This window comes from Sciurus vulgaris, assembly GCF_902686455.1.
Source record: "Sciurus vulgaris genome assembly, chromosome: 12".
NCBI classification, from domain to species: Eukaryota; Metazoa; Chordata; class Mammalia; order Rodentia; family Sciuridae; genus Sciurus; species Sciurus vulgaris.
Window position 1 is genome coordinate 106,514,108 of NC_136473.1, and position 21,453 is coordinate 106,535,560.

The window sequence follows — 21,453 nt, forward strand, 5'->3', positions numbered from 1 at the left end:
GTAAACAGTGTCATTTATCCCTAATTCCTATACAAAGCATCCTGTGCACAGAGCCAAAGGCTGTGTGACTCTCCTGAGGTTGGCTAGCATCTCTGAGCAGCATCCGAGTAGTAAAAAGAAAAAAGAGTATGCCATTTCAAAATAGTGAATAATAAGGGGTCAGCAACAACAAAAATCAAGTCAGAACTGAATAATGTCAAACATGAAGTAGGACATATGCCAGTGAGGTTCTAGATATACTTGAGAAAATTTGAAACTTCTCATTAAATTCTTCAAAAATACTTGAAGTAAAATAGAAAGCAAACCAGCACAAAGTGTCAACTTAAATAGGTGAATAAGTGGCACTAGAGACTGTGCAACACACACACACACACCTGAGAAGATCATAAGTAAAGCAATTACTAAAGAGGAACTGAGTAAGTCCCACTTCTTACCCTCTTCGGCTTCATCCTCCTGGGGTGACAAAGGACCCCCTCCACTAGTAGGAGTGACAGGTTCCTCCTTGTCAGACTCCCGCTGTAGACTCACCACCTCATATATCACATCTCCAGCACTGGTATGGCCTTTTCCCTCAGACTGAGAAAGATAAAACCACACATGTAAATATTAGAGATTTAAAGAAAATACTGAAAGAAAAATATTTCAATGGCTCATTAAAAAAATAAAATGAAGAGTAGAACATGTTTATCTATAGTATGTCCAAAACTGAGTAAACATCAAAGTTCATTGTTCTTCACATGATATTCCAAATGTATTGTTCCCTTAGCATTATTATAACCAACACAATGAAACCTACTAACCATTTTGAGAGAACTCAATTCCTTTTCATGAGAAACACTTGAGATACCACAGGATGCAGGACAGATAAGCATACTGTAGTCTTGGAACCACCTCACACAGAGGTAAAGAGATATCCGCTGTACCTCATGATTCACTAATTCCCGGAATTAGTGTTTATCTTACGAACAGCCTGCATTCTAAATGGAGGGAAAATGAGGGCAACTATCAACTAACTCACCTTCACAAGGCCCATGTTGCCCTACACAAACTGCCCCTGCCTCTCCTTCCAGCCCCATCTTGTGGCCATTCTACCACCACATTCCAGTCCTACTGGCTTATCTTGCTTCAGCTCCTTCAACCATTTGAACTCCTTCCTAACTTAAGGCCTTAAGATATCTCTTTCCTCTGCCAATATAGTGTTTCTTCCATTCTTTACTAACTCCCATCCACCCCAGATCCTAACCTCCAATGTTACTTCTACGAAGAGATTTTCCAGACTTCTATTCCCAATCTAAGTTCCTTCTGTTTTTTTATTCTCATCAAACCCTGTCCTTCCCCTTCATTACACTTACAACAAAATAATCACATACTTATTTTTACACTTATTTGTTTATTTTATACTTATTTGTCTCATCCACAAGATAGTAACAACCATAAGGGCAAAGACTGTGTTGATTTCAATTAAAAAAATCAGGTGGTACATGACACAAAGTAAATGTATGTAAAATAAATGACCAGAATAATGGTAAAACACATGGATTTGGGATCAAATAGACCTGAGCCTACACTCAAATTTCACTTGCAGTCTGATGTGTGAAACTGGACAAATTACTAAGCTGAGTCATAGTATCTGTATCAATAACACAGAATATCACCACTACTCCTCTAAACTGTTAAGAAGATTAAGTGACATTTGAAGTTCACAGAAGAGTCTGGAAGAAATGCATTATTATTATGTTTCAGCATCATACTAGATTCTAAAAGATATAATGTAAGAACATAGGTGTATACAGAGATACATTTATCTCTATTATCTACTTCTTCTGTACTATATTTAAAGTTACAAAAATATAACAATTTCAATTATTAGCTGTTTTCAAGAATTAATTCTGAATTAGTCAAATTTCAAGTATATCTTCAAAACCATTTCTCAAAGAATAAATATTAAAATTGTCCATTACACAGCAAATAGAGAAATAAAAGATAGCCATGAAAAGTTAAGTAGTTAAGTTTAAAGCAACCAAATTATTGTTATATTTCTACTATATTCTAGAAACAGAGGACTTGATTCATAGAGTAACCACTAAAAGAATCATAAAAAGAAATACAAGAAAAATGTAATACTTGCAAAATGTTCAAATAATCAAATAATAACATGAAAGGTGAAAAAGGGAATGAAAAACAGGAAATAAGCTGAAAATACATAATAAAATGTAAGACCAACATACAAACATATCAATAGCTACATTAAAGTAAATGGCCTACACATACCAATTAAAGGGTACTGTTATATCACATTAAGAATAAGAATCAGGGCTGGGGAGATAGCTCAGTCGGTAGAGTACTTGCCTTGCAAGCACAAGGCCCTGGGTTCGATCCCCAGTACCACAAAAAAAGAAAAATAAGAATAAGAATTAGAGGATTTCAAGATGGCGGACTAGAGGGTGACTGCATCTCCTGGCGCCCCAGAACTCAGGATTCAAGAAGGGGAGATATTGAGAGACTCCGACGAAATCAGAGACGCTGGGTGAGTCGCTCCCACCGGGTGAAGTTTGGCCTAGGCAGCAGGCCAGGACAGTAGGTAGCTTCTCGGAGCAGGTCCACCCAGTGAGAGGCTTTCCACGCACAACCAGCCCCAAGAGGTGGGCCCCAGTCTGGTCCACAGGCAGCTTCTCAGACCAGGTAAGGAGGGCCAGAGGCTTTCCCAAGCAGCCCAGCTCCATCTGGCGGCAGGCCCGTTCCACAGCCAGCTTCTTAGAGCAGGTCTGCCCAGTGAGAGGCTTCCCGCGCACACCCAGTCCCCAGTGGCGGCCTTGGTACGGTCCACTGGCAGCTTCTCAGACCAGGACAGGGGGCCTGAGGCTTTCCTGGCAGCCCGGCTCCATCACGTGGCAGGCCCGTTCCACAGCAAGCTTCTTGGAGTAGGCCCGCAGTGAGAGGCTTTCCGAGCACACCCATCCCCCAATCTCGCACCCAGCAGCAGGCCAGGGACAGCTTTCTTCTGAAGCACTGCATTATCAAGTTCCTCCAAGACTTCAGGCTACTGAAGGTTAGGAGGTGATATGCTGGAAAACTACAGGGACACTATAAGCCAATAGAAGAAATCTGCAATATCTCAGAGTCCCACTGATATCTGACCAATATGAGAAAACAAGGGAAGAAAATGTACCAAATGATCCTAGATGCTATATCAATAAAACCCAATGACAGCATGGCAGAAGAAATGTCAGAAAGGGAGTTCAGAATGTACATAATTAAAACAATGAGGGAAGCAAACAAGGAGATGAAAGAGCAAATGCAGGCACTGAAGGATGAGATGAAAGAGCAAATGCAGGCATTAAATGATCACACTAATCAACAGTTAAAAGAGCAAATACAGGAAGCAAAAGATCATTTCAATAAAGAGTTAGAGATATTGAAAAGAAAAAAAAAAAACAGATCTTTGAAATGAAGGAAACAATAAACCAAATTAAAAACTCCATAGAAAGCATAACCAATAGGATAGAACACCTGGAAGACAGAACCTCAGACACTGAAAAATATTTAATCTTGAAAACAAAGCTGACCAAACAGAGAAGATGGTAAGAAATCATGAACAAAATCTACAAGAATTATGGGATATCATGAAAAGGCCAAATTTAACAATTATTGGGACTGAGGAAGGCACAGAGAAACAAACCAAAGGAATGAACAATCTGTTCAATGAAATAATATCAGAAAATTTCCCAAATCTGAAGAATGAAATGGAAAATCAAGTACAAGAGGCTTATAGAACTCCAAATGCACAAAATTACAACAGACCCACACCAAGGCACATTATTATGAAAATACCTAACATACAAAATAAAGACAGAATTTTAAAGGCCACGAGAGAAAAGAATCAAATTACATTCAGGGGGAAACCAATAAGGATATCAACAGATTTTTTAATCCAGTCCCTAAAAGCTAGAAGGGCCTGGAACAACATATCAAGCCCTGAAAGAAAATGGATGCCAACCAAGAATCTTATAACCAGCAAAACTTACCTTCAGATTTGATGATGAAATAAAATCCTTCCATGATAAACAAAAACTAAAAGAATTTACAAAAAGAAAGCCAGCATTACAGAACATTCTCAGCAAAATATTCCATGAGGAAGAGATGAAAAACAATGATGCAAATCAGCAACGGGAGGAACTAGCCTAAAGGAATAGCCAAATAAAGGAGAAACCAAGTCATGTCAAAAAACAAAAATGAGCCAAATGACTTGAAATACAAATCAAATCTCAATAATAACCCTGAATGTTAATGGTCTGATCTCATCAATCAAAAGACATAGACTGGCAGACTGGATTAAAAAGAAAAATCCAACAATATGCTGCCTGCAAGAGACTCATCTCATAGAAAGAGATACCCACAGACTAAAGGTGAAAGGATGGGAAAAACCTACCATGCACACGGACACAGCAAAAAAGCTGGAGTATCCATCCTCATTTCAGATAATGTGGACTTCAAGCCAAAGTGAGTCAGAAGGGATAAAGAAGGACATTTCATACTGCTTAAGGGAAGCATAAATCAGCAAGACATAACAATCATAAATATCTATGCCCCAAACATTGGCTCATCCATGTACATCAAACAAATGCTTCTCAATTCCAGAAATCAAACAGACCACAACACAATAATAATAATAGGCGATATTAACACACCTCTCTCACCACTGGACAGATCTTCCAAACAAAAACTGAATAAAGAAACCATACATCTCAATAACACAATCAATAATTTAGACATAATGGACATATATAGAATACACCATCCAACAAAGAGCAAATATACCTTCTTCTCAGCAGCACATGGATTGTTCTCTAAAACAGACCATATTTTATGCCATAAAGCTAATGTTAGCAAATACAAGAAGATAAGAGATACTACCTTGTATTCTATCAGATCATAATGGATTGAAATTAGAAATAAATGACAGAATAAAAAACAGAAACTACTCCAACACCTGAAGATTAAATAATACGCTATTATATGATGAATGGATAACAAGACATCAAGAGGGAAATAAAAAAAATCTTAGAAGTAAATGAGAACAAAGACACATCATATCAAAATCTCTGGGACACTATGAAAGCAGTACTTACAGGAAGATTTATTTCATGGAGCTTATTCAATAAAAGAGGTAAAAATCAACAAATAAACAACGTAACACTACAGCTTAAAGCCCTAGAAAAAGAACAGATCAACACCAAAAGTAGTAGAAGACAGGAAATAGTTAAACTCAGAGCTGAAATCAATGAAATTGAAACAAAAGAAAAAATAGAAAAAATTAACAAAATAGTTGATTCTTGAAAAAATAAACAAAATTGATAAACCTTTAGCCACACTAACAAAGAGAAGAAGAGAGAAAACTCAAATTACTAAAATTTGGAATGAACAAGGAAATATCATGACAGAAACAAATGAAATACAAAACATAATTAGAAGCTATTTTGAAAATCTATACTCCAACAAATCAGAAAATCTCGAAGACATCAACAGGTTTCTAGAGACATATGAATTGCCTAAACTAAACGAGGAGGACATACACAACTTAAATAGATCAATTTCAAGTAATGAAATAGAAGAAGTCATCAAAAGGCTACCAACAAAGAAAAGTCCAGGGCCACATGGGTTCTCATCCGAGTTCTACAAAACCTTTAAAGAAGAGTTCATTCCAATACTCCTCAAAGTATTCCATGAATTAGAAGAGGAGGGAACCCTCCCAAACAAATTCTATGAAGCCAATATCACCCTGATACCTAAACCAGACAGAGACACATCGAGGAAAGAAAATTTCAGACCAATATCCTTAATGAACATCGATGCAAAATCAACAAAATCAACAAAATCTTAGCAAATCACATATAAAAATATATTAAAAAGATAGTGCACCACGATCAAGTGGGTTTTATCCCAGGGACACAAGGTTGGTTCAACATTCGGTAATCAATAAATGTAATTCACCATATCAACAGACTTAAAGTCAAGAATCACATGATTATTTCAATAGATGCAGATAAAGCATTTGATAAAATACAGCACCCCTTCATGCTCAAAACACTGGAAAAAGCAGGGACAGTGGGAACATTCCTTAACATTGTAAAGGCCATCTATGCTAAGCCCATGGCCAATATCATTCTAAATGGTGAAAAGCTAAAAGCATTCCCCTTAAAAACGAACAAGGCAGGGATGCCCTCTTTCACCATTTCTATTCAACACTGTCCTCGAAACTCTAGCCAGAGCAATTAGACAGACCAAGGAAATTAAAGGGATACAAATAGGAAAAGAAGAACTCAAACTATCCCTATTTGCTGATGACATGATTATATATTTAGAGGAACCAGGAAATTCCACCAGAAAACTTTTAGAACTCATAAGTGAATTCAGTAAAGTACTAGGATGTAAGATCAATGCTCATAAATCTAATGCATTTTTATACATAAGTGATGAATCTTCAGAAAGAGAAGTTAGGTAAACTACCCCATTCACAATAGCCTTGAAAAAAATAAAATACTTGGGAATCAATCTCACAAAAGAGGTGAAAGACCTCTACAATGAGAACTACAGAACACTAAAAGAGGAATTAAAGAAAACCTGAGAAGATGGAAAGATCTCCTATGTTCTTGGATAGGCAGAATTAATATTGTCAAAATGGCCATACTGAAGCCATAATTGGGAACAGGTAGTTAGTGTAGAAATAGGGGATCAGGTCAGATCGAGGAAATATAGGCCATAAAACCATCTGCCTCTGGAAGTTGGAGACTGCCCCTGGAAGAATGGAATGTCAAGGATCTCCGGAGCCCATTGATTACCAAATTTACCTGGCTTTATTAAGAACTGCAAGCAAGAAGCTGCTAATTAATGCCCTCTGGGCCCTTGCCTGCCTGAATCACCTTGTCCCTCCCCCTGCCCATGGCTTCTCACTTAATGCAAAACCAAGCCTAGTCAGGTAGGCAGGAAGGAGAGATAAGGGGGGGGAGAGAACTGGAGACCAAAAGAGAATTTAACCTATAAAAGATGTAGGGTGCCCTCACTTCTTGGGACTTTAGAACATCAGCCATGGCCCCCTTCTCCCTGCTGGGAGAAGTCTGTATTATTAGTTCTAAATACAACCTGCTTAATATGCTTGCCTTGGCTGCTTCTCTAGTGTTCAATCTTCAACATTAGAAGGAGCAGAACTCGTCACCGGTAAACGGCGGTATCAATACTAACTAAAGTGCTCTACAGATTCAATGCAATTCCAATTAAAATCCCAATGATGTACCTTACAGAAATAGAGCAAGCAATCATGAAATTCATCTGGAAGAATAAGAAACCCAGAATAGCTAAAGGAATCAAGCAGGAAGAGTGAAGCAGGGGTTATCGTAATACCAGAACTTCAACTCTACTACAAAGCAATAGTAACAAAAACAGCATGGTATTGGCACCAAAACAGACAGGTAGATCAATGGTACAGAAAAGAGGACACGGACACAAACCCAAATAAATACCGTTTTCTCATACTAGACAAAGGGGCCAAAAATATGCAATGGAGAAAAGATAGCCTCTTCAACAAATGGTGCTGGGAAAACTGGAAATCCACATGCAGCAGAATGAAACTAAACCCCTATCTCTCACTCTGCACAATACTCAACTCAAAATGGATCAAGGACCTTGGAATCAGACCAGAGACCCTGCATCTTATAGAAGAAAAAGTAGGTCCAAATCTTCAACATGTCCGCTTAGGATCAGACTTCCTTAACAGGACTCCCATAGCACAAGAAATAAAAGCAAGAATCAACAACTGGGATAGATTCAAACTAAAAAGCTTTCTCTCAGCAAAGGAAACTATCAGCAATGCGAAGAGCAAGTCTACAGAGTGGGAGGAAATCTTTGCCACCCATACTTCAGATAGAGCACTAATCTCCAGAATCTATAAAGAACTCAGAGGGTTTCAAGATGGCGGCCTAGAGGGTGGCTGCATTTCATGTTGCTCCAGGACTCAGGATTCAAAAGAGGAGATATTGAGACGCTTGGGACCAACTCAAAGCAGCCGGGTGACTCTCACCCCCTGGGGAGGCATCCCGGATGGGACGGTGGTCCCGGAACGCAGGAAACTTTGTGAAGTAGAACTGCCGGCGAGACGACCCTCCCCCCGCTGGAGCAGTGAACTCGGACAGCTGGGAGCGCCGTAAAGGAGGCCGCTCGGCACAGCGCTGGGACTCGGAGCAACCACTGGGGCTCCGGCGGCTGCCCAGGGGAGGAGTGGCGAGGAGAGCTGTGTGGACTCAGGACACCGGGGCCTGCCCTGAGGAGGAGGAGGAGGAGCGTGGCCACTTGGATTCAGTGTGACTGCACCAGAGCTACAGGCGGTTGCCAGAGAAGGGGCTGCGTGGCGAGCTGTTTGGACTCTGACCACTTCTGAACCCCGGGGCCTGCCCGGAGGAGTAGGAGGAGGAGGAGGAGGAGCGCGGGGGGTCGTTTGGACTCGCAGTGACTGCATTAGCGCTCCAGGCGGCTGCTCAGAGGAGAAGGCGAGTGGTGAGTTGTTTGGACTTAAAGTGACGGCTCCTGAACACAGGGGGGCTGCCTGGAGGAGAAGTGTGGTGGGACGCTTGGTCTTGAGTGGCCGCACCAGAGCTCCGGGCGGTTGCCCAGAGGACCCGTGCAGCGGGTCACGTGGACTCAAAGCCACTCAGAGGGACTGCTCCTGAACACCCCGGGGGTTATCTGGAGAAGGAGGAGGAACGGGGAGGGTCACTTCGACTCGGAGTGATTGATTGCCCCGGGCTACGGGTGGTTGGTGGGAGGAGGAGGCACGAAGTGAGTTTCTTGGACTCCTACTGACCGCACCGGAATACTGGGCGGCTGTCTGGAGGAAGAGGCCTGTGGCGGGTCTCTGGGACTCAGAGCGATTGTTCGGGGCCACAGGTGGCTGCTCAGAGGAGGGGCCACACAGCCAGGCGATTAGGTGCAGAGCAGGATCCCAGGATCTAGGAGGCTTCTGGGTGGAAGAGCCGCACAGAGACAGGCTGAGGGCGGAGCGAAGGTTCCAGGCCTGTGGGCAAATTCTCTGAGGAGGGGCAGCCTAAGGAGATTCATCTGCGAAGAGTGAGGCTTCCAGGCCCAGGAGGTAGGGCCGGGCCCCTGGGAACTTTGCAGAGGAAGGCAGCCCAGCCCAGGCGGGAGCTGTAAATTGAGGGGAACCTCTAGGAGGGAACTGACCAGCGAGACCTCCCCTCCAGGTGAGTCTTCCCTGCTGGGTGAGGTTTCCCCACAAGGACGGTAAAACCAGAGACTCAGGCCCAAACAGGCCTTGCCTCAGCCCGCAGCCTAGGTCCCCTTTGGATGACCATTGGTTAACAAGTGGAGGCACCTCTGCCCACTAGCAGGGATTATACCCCACCTGAAGGCCACCACTCCTAGAGAGGCAGCTTCCTTGTGGAGCACCGCATTATCAACTTCCTCCATGACTACAGCCTACTGAAGGCTAAGGGGGGATATATATAGAAATCTTCAGGGACATTGTAAGTCAATAGAGGAAATCTGCAATATCTCAGCGGTCCACTGATACCTGAGCAATATGAGAAAACAAGGAAAGAAAATGCTGCAAACAAATCCAGATGTTACATCAATAAAACCCAATGACAGCATGGCAGAAGAAATGACAGAAAAGGAGTTCAGAATGTACATAATTAAAATGATCAGAGAAGCAAACGATGAGATGAAAGAGCAAATGCAAGCATTGAATGATCGCACCAATCGACAGTTAAAAGAGCAAATACAGGAAGCAAAAGATCATTTCAATAAAGAGTTAGAGATATTGAAAAAAAACCAAACAGAAATCCTTGACATGAAGGAAACAATAAACCAAATTAAGAACTCCATAGAAAGCATATCCAATAGGATAGAACACCTGGAAGATAGAACCTCAGACATTGAAGACAAAATATTTAACCTTGAAAACAAAGTTGAACAAACAGAGAAGATGGTAAGAAATCATGAACAGAATCTACAAGAACTATGGGATATCATGAAAAGGCCAAATTTAAGAATTATTGGGATTGAGGAAGGTCTAGAGAAACAAGCCAAAGGAATGAACAATTTATTCAATGAAATAATATCAGAAAATTTCCCAAATCTGAAGAATGAAATGGAAAATCAAGTTCAAGAGGCTTATAGGACTCCAAATACACAAAATTACAACAGACCCACACCAAGGCACATTATAATGAAAATACCTAACATACAAAATAAAGACAGAATTTTAAAGGCTGTGAGAGAAAAGAACCAAATTACATTCAGGGGGAAACCAATACGGATATCAGCAGATTTTTCAATCCAGACCCTAAAAGCTAGAAGGGCCTGGAACAACATTTTTCAAGCCCTGAAAGAAAATGGATGCCAACCAAGAACCTTATACCCAGCAAAACTTACCTTCAAATTTGACGATGAAATAAAATCGTTCCATGATAAACAAAAGCTAAAAGAATTTACAAAAAGAAAGCCAGCATTACAGAACATTCTCAGCAAAATATTCCATGAGGAAGAGATGAAAAACAAAGAAGCAAATCAGCAAAGGGAGGAATTATCCTAAAGGAATTGTCAAATAAAGGAGGAAACAAGTTGTGTCAAACAAATAAATAAACAAAATTTTAAAAATGAACCAAATGACCGGGAAACCAAATCATTTTTCTATAATAACCCTGAATGTTAATGGCCTGAATTCATCAATCAAAAGACATAGACTGGCAGACTGGATTAAAAAGAAAGATCCAACAATATGTTGCCTGCAAGAGACTCACCTCATAGAAAAAGATACCCATAGACTAAAGGTGAAAGGATGGGGAAAAACATACCATGCACATGGACTCAGCAAAAAAGCTGGAGTATCCATCCTCATTTCCGATAATGTGGACTTCAAGCCAAAGTTAGTCAGAAGGGATAAAGAAGGTCATTTCATACTGCTTAAGGGAAGCATAAATCAGCAAGATATAACAATCATAAACATCTATGCCCCAAACAGTGGCTCATCTATGTATGTCAAACAAATCCTTCTCAATTTCAGAAACCAAATAGACCACAACACAATAATACTAGGTGATTTTAACACGCCTCTCTCACCACTGGACAGATCTTCCAGACAAAAATTGAACAAAGAAACCATAGATCTCAATAACACAATCAATAATTTAGACTTCACGGACATTTATAGAATATACCATCCAACCAAGAGTGAATATACTTTCTTCTCAGCAGCACATGGATCCTTCTCTAAAATAGACCATATATTATGCCACAAAGCTAATGTTAGCAAATACAAGAAGATAGAGACACTACCATGTATTCTATCAGATCATAATGGATTGAAGTTAGAAATAAATGAAAGAGTAAAACACAGAAACTATTCCAACATCTGGAGATTAAACAATATGCTATTATATGATGAATGGATAACAGAAGATATTAGGAAGGAAATTAAAAAATTCTTAGAGGTAAATGAGAACAAAGAAACATCATATCAAAATCTCTGGGACACTATGAAAGCAGTACTTAGAGGGAAATTTATTTCATGGAGCGCATTTCATAAAAGAAGTAAAACTCAACAAATAAACGACCTAACACTACAGCTCAAAGCCCTAGAAAAAGAAGAACAGAACAGCACCAAAAGTAGTAGAAGACAGGAAATAGTTCAACTCAGAGTTGAAATCAATGAAATTGAAACAAAAGAAACAATACAAAAAATTGACAAAATAAATAGTTGGTTCTTCGAAAAAATAAACAAAATTGATAAACCTTTAGCCACACTAACAGAGAAGACGAGAGAAAACCCAAATCACTAAAATTCGGAATGAACAAGGAAATATCACAACAGACAGGATTGAAATACAAAACATAATTAGAAGCTATTTTGAAAATCTATACTCCAACAAAATAGAAAATTTCGAAGACATCAACAGGTTTCTAGAGACATATGAATTGCCTAAACTGAACGAGGAGGACATAAACAATTTAAATAGACCAATTTCAAGTACTGTAATAGAAGAAGTCATCAAAAGCCTACCAACAAAGAAAAGTCCGGGACCAGATGGGTTCTCAGCCGAGTTCTACAAAACCTTTAAAGAAGAGCTCATTCCAATACTTCTCAAAGTATTCCATAAAATAGAAGAGGAGGGAACCCTCCCAAACTCATTCTATGAAGCCAATATCACACTGATACCTAAACCAGACAGAGACTCATCAAGGAAAGAAAATTTCAGACCAATATCCTTAATGAACATCGACGCAAAAATTCTCAACAAAATTTTAGCACATCGCATACAAAAACATTTTAAAAAGATAGTGCACCATGATCAAGTGGGTTTCATCCCAGGGATGCAAGGTTGGTTCAATATCAGGAAACCAATAAACGTAATTCACCATATTAATAGACTTAAAGTCAAGAATCACATGATTATTTCAATAGATGCAGAAAAAGCATTTGATAAAATACAGCACCCCTTCATGCTCAAAACACTAGAAAAAATAGGGATAGTGGGAACATTCCTTAACATTGTAAAGGCCATTTATGCTAAGCCCATGGCTAATATCATTCTAAATGGTGAAAAACTGAAAGCATTCCCCCTAAAAACTGGAACAAGGCAGGGATGCCCTCTTTCACCACTTCTATTCAACATCGTTCTTGAGACTCTGGCCAGAGCAATTAGACAAACCAAAGAAATTAAAGGGATACGAATTGGAAAAGAAGAACTCAAACTATCCCTGTTCGCTGATGACATGATTATATATTTAGAGGAACCTGGAAATTCCACCAGAAAACTCTTAGAACTCATAAGTGATTTCAGTAAAGTAGCAGGTTACAAGATCAATGCCCATAAATCCAACGCATTTTTATACATAAGTGATGAATCTTCAGAAAGAGAAATTAGGAAAACTACCCCATTCACAATAGCCTCGAAAAAAATAAAATACTTGGGAATCAATCTCACAAAAGAGGTGAAAGACCTCTACAATGAGAACTATACAACACTAAAGAAAGATATTAAAGAACACCTTAGAAGATGGAAAGATCTTCCATGTTCTTGGATAGGAAGAATTAATATTGTCAAAATGGCCATACTACCTAAAGTGCTATACAAATTCAATGCAATTCCAATTAAAATCTCAATGACGTACCTTACAGAAATAGAGCAAGCAATTATGAAATTCATCTGGAAGAATAAGAAACCCAGAATAGCTAAAGCAATCCTTAGCAGGAAGAGTGAAACAGGGGGTATTGCAATACCAGATCTTCAACTCTACTACAAAGCAATAGTAACAAAAACGGCATGGTATTGGTACCAAAATAGAAAGGTAGATCAATGGTACAGAATAGAGGACACGGACACAAACCCAAATAAATACAATTTTCTCATACTAGACAAAGGGGACAAAAATATGCAATGGAGAAAAGATAGCCCTTCAACAAATGGTGCTGGGAGAATTGGAAATCCATATGCAACAGAATGAAACTAAACCCATATCTCTCACCATGCACAAAACTAAACTCAAAATGGATTAAGGACCTTGGAATCAGACCAGAGACCCTGCAGATTATAGAAGAAAAAGTAGGTCCAAATCTTCACCTTGTTGGTCTAGGACCAGACTTCCTTAACAGGACTCCCATAGCACAAGAAATAAAAGCTAAAATCAACCACTGGGATAGATTCAAACTAAAAAGCTTTCTCTCAGCAAAGGAAACTATCAGCAATGCGAAGAAAGAGCCTACAGAGTGGGAGAATATCTTTGTCAATCATACTTCAGATAGAGCACTAATCTCCAGAATCTATAAAGAACTCAAAAAACTCTACTCCAAGAATTCAAATAATCCAGTCAACAAATGGGCTAAGGAATTGAATAGACACTTCACAGAAGAAGATCTACAAGCAATCAACAGACATATGAAAAAATGTTCAACATCTTTAGTAATAAGAGAAATGCAAATCAAAACTACCCCAAGATTCCATCTCACCCCAATTAGAATGGCGATTATCAAGAATACAAGCAACAATAGGTGTTGGTGAGGATGTGGGGAGAAAGGTACACTCATACATTGCTGGTGGGGCTGCAAATTAGTGCAGCCACTCTGGAAAGCAGTGTGGAGATTCCTTAGAAAACTTGGAATGGAACCACCATTTGACTCAGCTATCCCACTCCTCGGCCTATACCCAAAGGACTTAAAAGCAGAGTAATACAAAGATGCAACCACATCAATGTTCAAAGCTGCTCAATTCACAATAGCCAGACTGTGAAACCAACCTAGATGCCCTTCAATTGTTGAATGGATAAAGAAACTGTGGTGTATATATACAATGGAATATTACTCAGCCATAAAGAATAATAAAATTATGGCATTTGCAGGCAAATGGATGAAACTGGAGAATATCATGCTAAGTGAGATAAGCCAATCTCAATAAACCAAAGGAAGAATGATCTCGCTGATAAGGTGATGATGACACATAATGGGGGGGAGGGGGCAAGAATGGAGGAAGGAGGGACTGTATAGAAGGAAAAGAGTGGGAGGGTAGGGAAAAAAAGAACAGAATGAATCAAACACAATTACCCTATGTAAATGTATGATTACACAAATGGTACGCCTTTACTCCATGTACAGACAATCAACATGCATCCCATTTGTTTACAATAAAAATAAATTTTAAAAAAATCAAAAGCAAAAACCAAAAAAAAAAAAAAAAAAAAAAAAAAAGTTTGGGATGACAAGATCTGATTTTTTTATATTATTCAAATCAAAAAAAAAAGAAGAATCAATTGTCTCAAACAACAAAAAGACCCTCACACTAAATACAATGATATACGTAAGTTAAAAGTCAAATGAGGAAAAACGATACACGTTAGATAGTAGCTAGTAATAAGCAGTGAAATAAATGCAAAGCCACAGGTTTTCTTTAAGTTACTTTTAAGGCAAATGGGTAATTAGCTTACAGGAAAACACCAAGTATACAAACCTTAAGAATGAACAGATAGGGGCTGGGGAGGTAGCTCAGTGGGTAGAGTGCTTGCCTTGCACACAAGGCCCTGGGTTCCATCCCCAGCACCGCAAAAAAAAAAAAAAAAATGAACAGATAGAAACAAAGGAAACCAATTAAAGAAATATGTCAAGAAAGAAGGACTAATGGGATTAACTCCTAACAGGGTCTACTAAGGTCATCGTAAAGCTAGGATTCATGGCCATAGGAGTCTCTGTATATCTCAGAACAGAGGTTTCTTTAGCAGTGCAGGGGCACTGAGGTAAATTATGACCAGCCACAGACCCGAATGTCAACAGTAACATAGGACTGACTTGCCCATGAGCATCCCTGAATAGGATGGCCACCATGACAGTTCCTGAGAGGACCAAATAGGATCAAAAACTTCACCCCTGATGTAAAGGTTGGCAGAGTGCAGAAAGTGGACCTCAGTTCTCAAGGTAAACATCAACAGGTAAAAAATCTGGAGACAACACTATTCCCTTTGTCATTCTCTATGGAGTTTCTTCCATGTCCAGCATGGGTGAAGAAAAGGGTTTCTGCTGGAGGGAGGGGCTGGCTGTAAATTAATCGCTACGAAACTTATTTAACAGAACAACCACAGAAGGCAATATCCTTGAAGCAGGGGCTTGCCCAACTGAGCCCTACCATTCTGGCTCTAATAATGGAAGAGCCCACCTGTCCTTTATTTATAGTTGTAGAGGTAAAAGGTGGACCAGGAGGAGCTGCTTCTGTGAGAAACAGGATGGGGTAGAGTTAAGGAAGCCATTTGCTTTAGCAGGTCACACGACACATTCACATAAGCCACTCTGCTCAGAAGCCACATACTTCAGGCGATCTGGAAGAATCTCTCAATGATTGCCAGTTCCTGAAAGCCAGATTCCGTGTCTGATGGCTCACTCGAGCCTGGTTTTGTTAGTTGTAGATGGCTCCCCACAATTCCCTGCTTGGAGATGACCCACTCTCTCGGCTTGAGCCTCACTGTACATTCACTTATGATATAGTGCTCTCGCCTGGCTTTTGGTGTCTGACTTTAAATTTCTTTTGTTGGAACACAGAACCGAGGCTTAGAGCTTCCGCTCCCCTCTCTCCTGTGACAGGCAAACCATGAAAACACAAATCAAAAGAAAGTCAAAGAGACTAGACTACCAAGCAAGAAAAGAAATCACTGAGGATGAAAGACATTATGCAATGTTAAAAGGATCGATTCAACAAGGATACCTACAATGAATCCTACAAGGGTGTGCATCTAACAACAAGGTCTCAACTATATGAAGAAAAACTGACAGCAATGAAAAGAGACCAGGCAATTCCAATTTTATAATGGAACACTTCAACATTCCTCTTACAGTAATCAAAATAAAAAGTAAAAAAATTCAGCAAAGTTATAAAAGAACTAAGCATCATCATCAATAGGACCTCATACTTACATACCACTCTACCTAAGAAGAGCAGAAAGCATTCTTTCAAAATGCACATGAAACAGTTACCAAAATAAAACATTTCCTGGGTTATAAAACAAAGAAAGTTTCAAATATTGAAATCATGAAAAATATGTTCAGTAACCAGAATAAAATTAAATTGGAAATCAGTAACAGTAGTATATCTGAAAAATTCCCAAATACTTGGAAATAAAATAACACACTTTAAATAATCCAAGGATAAAAAAGATAAAGGAGAATGTGCACATTATAAAATATTTTGAACTAATCAAAAAATGAAAAATAAAATAAAACCGGTGGGCTATATCTAATGATGATTTAGAGCTATAAAATATTACAAAAAAGCAACAGAAACTCAATATCTTACCTTTCATCTAAAGGAACTAGAAAAAGAAGTACAAAATAACCCAAAGTGAACAGAAGGAAGGAAGTAAAGATAACAAGAGAAATAAAATTGAGAAAAGAAAAATTTTTAAATCTATGAAATCAAAAACAATTCTTTGAAAAGATGAATAAATTGAGAAGACTCCAGCAAAAGTGACAAAGAAAAAAAAAGGCATAAATTGCCAATATCAGGAACAAAAATGTAGATACCACTACAGACTCTGTAAACATCAAAAGGATAATAAATTCTGCCAAAAGCCCTATGCCTAATAATTAGACAAATCTAAATGGACAAATTCCTTCAACACCATTAACTATCCACAATATCCAAGAAGAAACAGATAACCTTAAAAAAAAAAAAACTACTAAACAAAATTGAATTTGTAGTTAAAATCCTTCTGAAAATGAAAACTTCTACACATTCAAGTTTTACACATACATATAATAATATGTCACAACCAGAGAGTTTTATTCAGGGAATGAAATGGTTGGGACTAAAGAAGAAAGACCACATGATCACATCAACTGATGTGTGAAAGACATTTGAAGAAAATCAGTATTCATTCAGATTAAAAGCTTTCAGTGAACGAGAAATATAAGGGAGTTTTATTATCTTGTTAAAGGGTATCAAATGAAAAACCTACAACTGACATCATACATAATGCTGAAATACTGAATACTATCTCCTGAGATGAAAAAAAAACAGGACACTCACTGTCAAGCTGACACTCCTCACCAAATCCAGTGCAAGTCTTGGGCAGTACAGGAAGGTAAGGAGGGAGAAAGAGAGAGAGAAAGAAGAAAGAAAAGAGAGGGGAGGGCAAGAGAAAGGAGGAGAATGGAGGAGATGAGGGAGGAAATAAAACTATTTCCTATACAAACAAATCTCTACTACTTGGATCTCATATAGAACCTAAGTAATGTACCTAGCAAATGGGTTTCAAATAAAGTACTTCTCCATTAAAATGTTTGTATTTTCAATATTCACATAATATTAGATAAATAAAAACTCAATCTGTAATTACAAAATAAATTGCATGGTTCATATCAGCATTCATCAGTGACAGGCACTCAATAAAATGTGACTAAGTTATAATGATTTATCACTTTCATGCAAATAAACCCTAAAACCTTTTGCAGTACAGTATAATCAAACACAAAGCACAATGTGCTGATATTGAGATAGAGATTTGGGGATACAGAAAAAAATATAGTGAGTCTCAAAAGAGAAATGCCCAATAAACATTGGAATATTCACAGGAAACACCCATCAATCTTTGAAATGTAAAACAAGCAACTCATGAGTAACCAATTCATGTCCTTAGGTGACATGCAGGAACAATTGGTGCAAAATTGTGTAACTTCACTCTGATTGCACTGCTAGTACAGCCCCCAGCTATGATCTCTCTGTAACTATTAACACACAAACGAAAGGCTGGCTATTTCTCCCTCTCCCTTAAAGGTATATTTCTTGCTTTACCCTAAAAGACGTCCCTCCCTTGAGACAGCCTGCATTCTTCCCTGAATGTATATTTGCTTTCCTAAATAAATCTGTCTCTCACTGGCATGTGCTGCTACTTTTTTCTCCCACAAATATCAAGGACTCCCCTTGCTGAGTGAAGGTGCCCCTCTCTGGGAACTCTTCTGGGGACAATATCTCTTCATATAAATCTTCTGAACTCATTGGTCTCAACACTGTCTATTAAAAAAAAAAAAAAAAGACCAAGGATTTTTATATGTATATATATTGTAAACACTAATGCCTACTGTTCAGAATCTTTACAGTGGAATCCAGGAATCTGGATTTTTTTTTTTTTTTTTTTTGAGACAGTGTCTCCGTATGTTTCCCAGTCTAGACTTAAACCTGTGATCCTCCTGCCCCAGCCTCCTGAGAGCTGGGAATACAGGCATGCACCCCCACATTTGTCAGCTAAATTTTTAAAGGATCACCAATGACTCAGGCAAAGCTGAATTGAGAAGTACTGTCTTGAAGAAATCTTGTTTTTAACAAAAATCTATACATACCATATAACAGAATCAGACAGTCTAAGCCACACACGCACACAATTTCCAAGCACCTTATATTTGTCTCTGAACAAGATAAAAGAAAGTCAATGCTAAACAGAATTTCTAAGCTATCCCAAAAATATTGTCTGCTACTGTAAGGCCCCCAAAAAGGAAACCCCAACTCTGTCCCATGGATGGATGGCAACCCCAATCAACCGCAGGAGGCGTCACTTGATGCAAACCGCAAGAGGTGTTTATTCCAGCGCGCTGGGACCCAACTCCACGAGTCGAGTCCCTAGCAGAAAATCTTGTAGGTTTATAAAGGCAGAAACCACACATCGGGAGGAGTCACACATGAAAGAGGGAAAAGGGGGAACAAAGCTGCCAGGAAATTTCAAAGGGGGTCTGGGTTTGCTGACAACATGTTTCACAATGTTTTACAACAGGCTGTAGATTCTGGTCAATAGTTTCTGGTCATCCTACTGTTTGAGCACTATCTGGCTATCAGGCTCAATTTACTCTTTTACTCTCTGTTTGGGGCTGTTTCCTGGAACAGCTTTAAGGGCTTTGTTCCCATTACTGGGAGGGAAACCTTAGGGAGTTGAGATAAAACAGACAGCTTAAAAAAATGTCCATTCTTTCACTACAACCTTTTATTTTCCAAAATGTTGTAAGTACTCCACCACCCTGTTAATTTTTATCTTCATCTTTCTGACTATAAAACACTTACTACTATTATTTAGTTACTCTTTGTTTTTGACTAAGTTAATACATTTTATTTAAATAGGTTTAAATCAACATGCACCTCCAAAAGGGAATTTTCCTTTTATACTTTTTAAAAGTCTTAAAAAGTTACTTTTTAAGGAGTACTTTTTAATAGTTAATAAGACTTTGTCTCCAACTATAATAGTAGCTGTTCTTTCTGGAGTTGTCCTCAGCAGAGTTACTTTTGCTTCATATTCCTCTCCCCAGCTTTCTAAATTCTAAAGAAAGTCTGTACCCAAATGATTAAGATGTTAACTGCCAAACAATCTTTCTTTAGAAATATAGAATGCACAATATCTGGTTATTTTCAGAACATCAGAATGTGTAACCTTCCTTCATATTATTCCAACTAACACAAAGCATACAAATTGCTGTGATGTTTAATGAACAGAAAAATTATATTTGTCACTAGCCCCATGAGGTCAAAGTCAATTTCAATGGTTAGGGGGTCGCGCCTTGTATGAAGATCCTGCCTTGGCAGGTACATGTCCTGCCCCCATTCCTCCTTTCCCTCCCTAGAAAAGCCCTTTTCTGCCCTTAGTTCCCAAAGATGAAACACTGAGAATGGCCCTCTCCATCTTCATGGGTACTGGCCCTAGAATAAACCTGATTTCCTTCCCATCAATTCTCACCTCCCATGTATTGGCTTTTGAGTAGCATTCAGCCAGACCTGGGTCCAGCAACACAACTAAAGGAATGCTGAGGTACCCAAAAGCAAAGGAGAGATTTGGTGGGGAAGGTTTAACATTACAAATATAGTTAGCGCAGAACTCAACATCAAGCTTTTAGGAGAATTGGGATAGAAAAAAAGGTGTTAAAAAAAGGCAGCAACTTCTAACACCAGCTGAACTCTTGTTCTCCTGGAGAAGGCTTAAGTGCATTTTCCTTTATTGACAGTAAAGTCACAAGAGTTTCTGAGAACAAAGATTGTTATACCTTTTGTCACAACCTAGAACCTACCCTGTTCTAACAAGGGAATCTCCTCCCTCCAAACTATTCCTTTGTTTAAAAACAAAGGACAGGAAGAAGGCATTTGGAGAACAGATTTATCAAGAGAAGTCTTAGCCTGGCATGGTGGTTCACACATGTAATCCCAGGGACTTGAGAGGCTGAGACAGATGATTACAAGTTAGAGGCCAGTTTCAATGACCTAGCAAGACCCTCAGCAACTTAACAAAGCCCTGTCTCAAAATAAAAAAGAACTGTGGATATACCTCAATGGTAAATGACCCCTGGGTTCAATACCAGATACCAAAAAAAAGAGGGGGTGGGGAGTCTTTCCTCTCCCTTAACCCTTCATCTGCAGTCTCATTTTCTTTCACTTTGACATTTTAACGCCTCTAAATAAATTTTAATTTCCCTTCCTCTCTTGTTTCTTGAGAATTCGTTCTTTTCTGAATCTAAATCCTGTTCCTAGCCAGACACAACCGAGAAGTAAAGCACCTGGAACCATGCTGAGTCCACAGAAAGTGCCACAGATGTAGTATTTCATCTCGTTTTGGCTGCTACTTGATATAAGACTGAGGCATGAGACAGTCTAATCTGAGGTACAATATGCAAGTGATATTCAGGAATAAGAAAGAAGTAGAAGTGGTTTCCACACCTCATTCTAGTGCTATTCTGTACATCTCCCTGAAAAGATAATGATGATGGTAGTAATGATAGAAAGTATTCAATTCTGACAACCCAATCTTGTTCAGAACTTTTCAGGACTTTTGCCATTAGGCATGGTGGTTGTATGTCTGTAATCCCAATTACTTGGGAGACAAGAAAGGAAGATCAAAAGTTTGAGGGCAGTCTGTGTAACATGGTGAGACACTGTC

General features: G+C 38.9%; 1 protein-coding gene across 6 annotated transcripts in view; it reads right to left on the minus strand.

Annotated features, from left to right (window-relative positions):
* The window catches only part of RABGAP1L (RAB GTPase activating protein 1 like), a 683,255-nt gene that overhangs the window by 521,364 nt on the left and 140,438 nt on the right, over nucleotides 1-21,453 (minus strand). For all 6 annotated transcript variants that reach the window (XM_079106392.1, XM_079106391.1, XM_079106386.1 and 3 more), the window contains one exon: nucleotides 435-576. In XM_079106392.1, coding sequence (XP_078962518.1) covers nucleotides 435-576 — 142 coding nt within the window. The remainder of the gene's footprint in view (nucleotides 1-434; nucleotides 577-21,453) is intronic.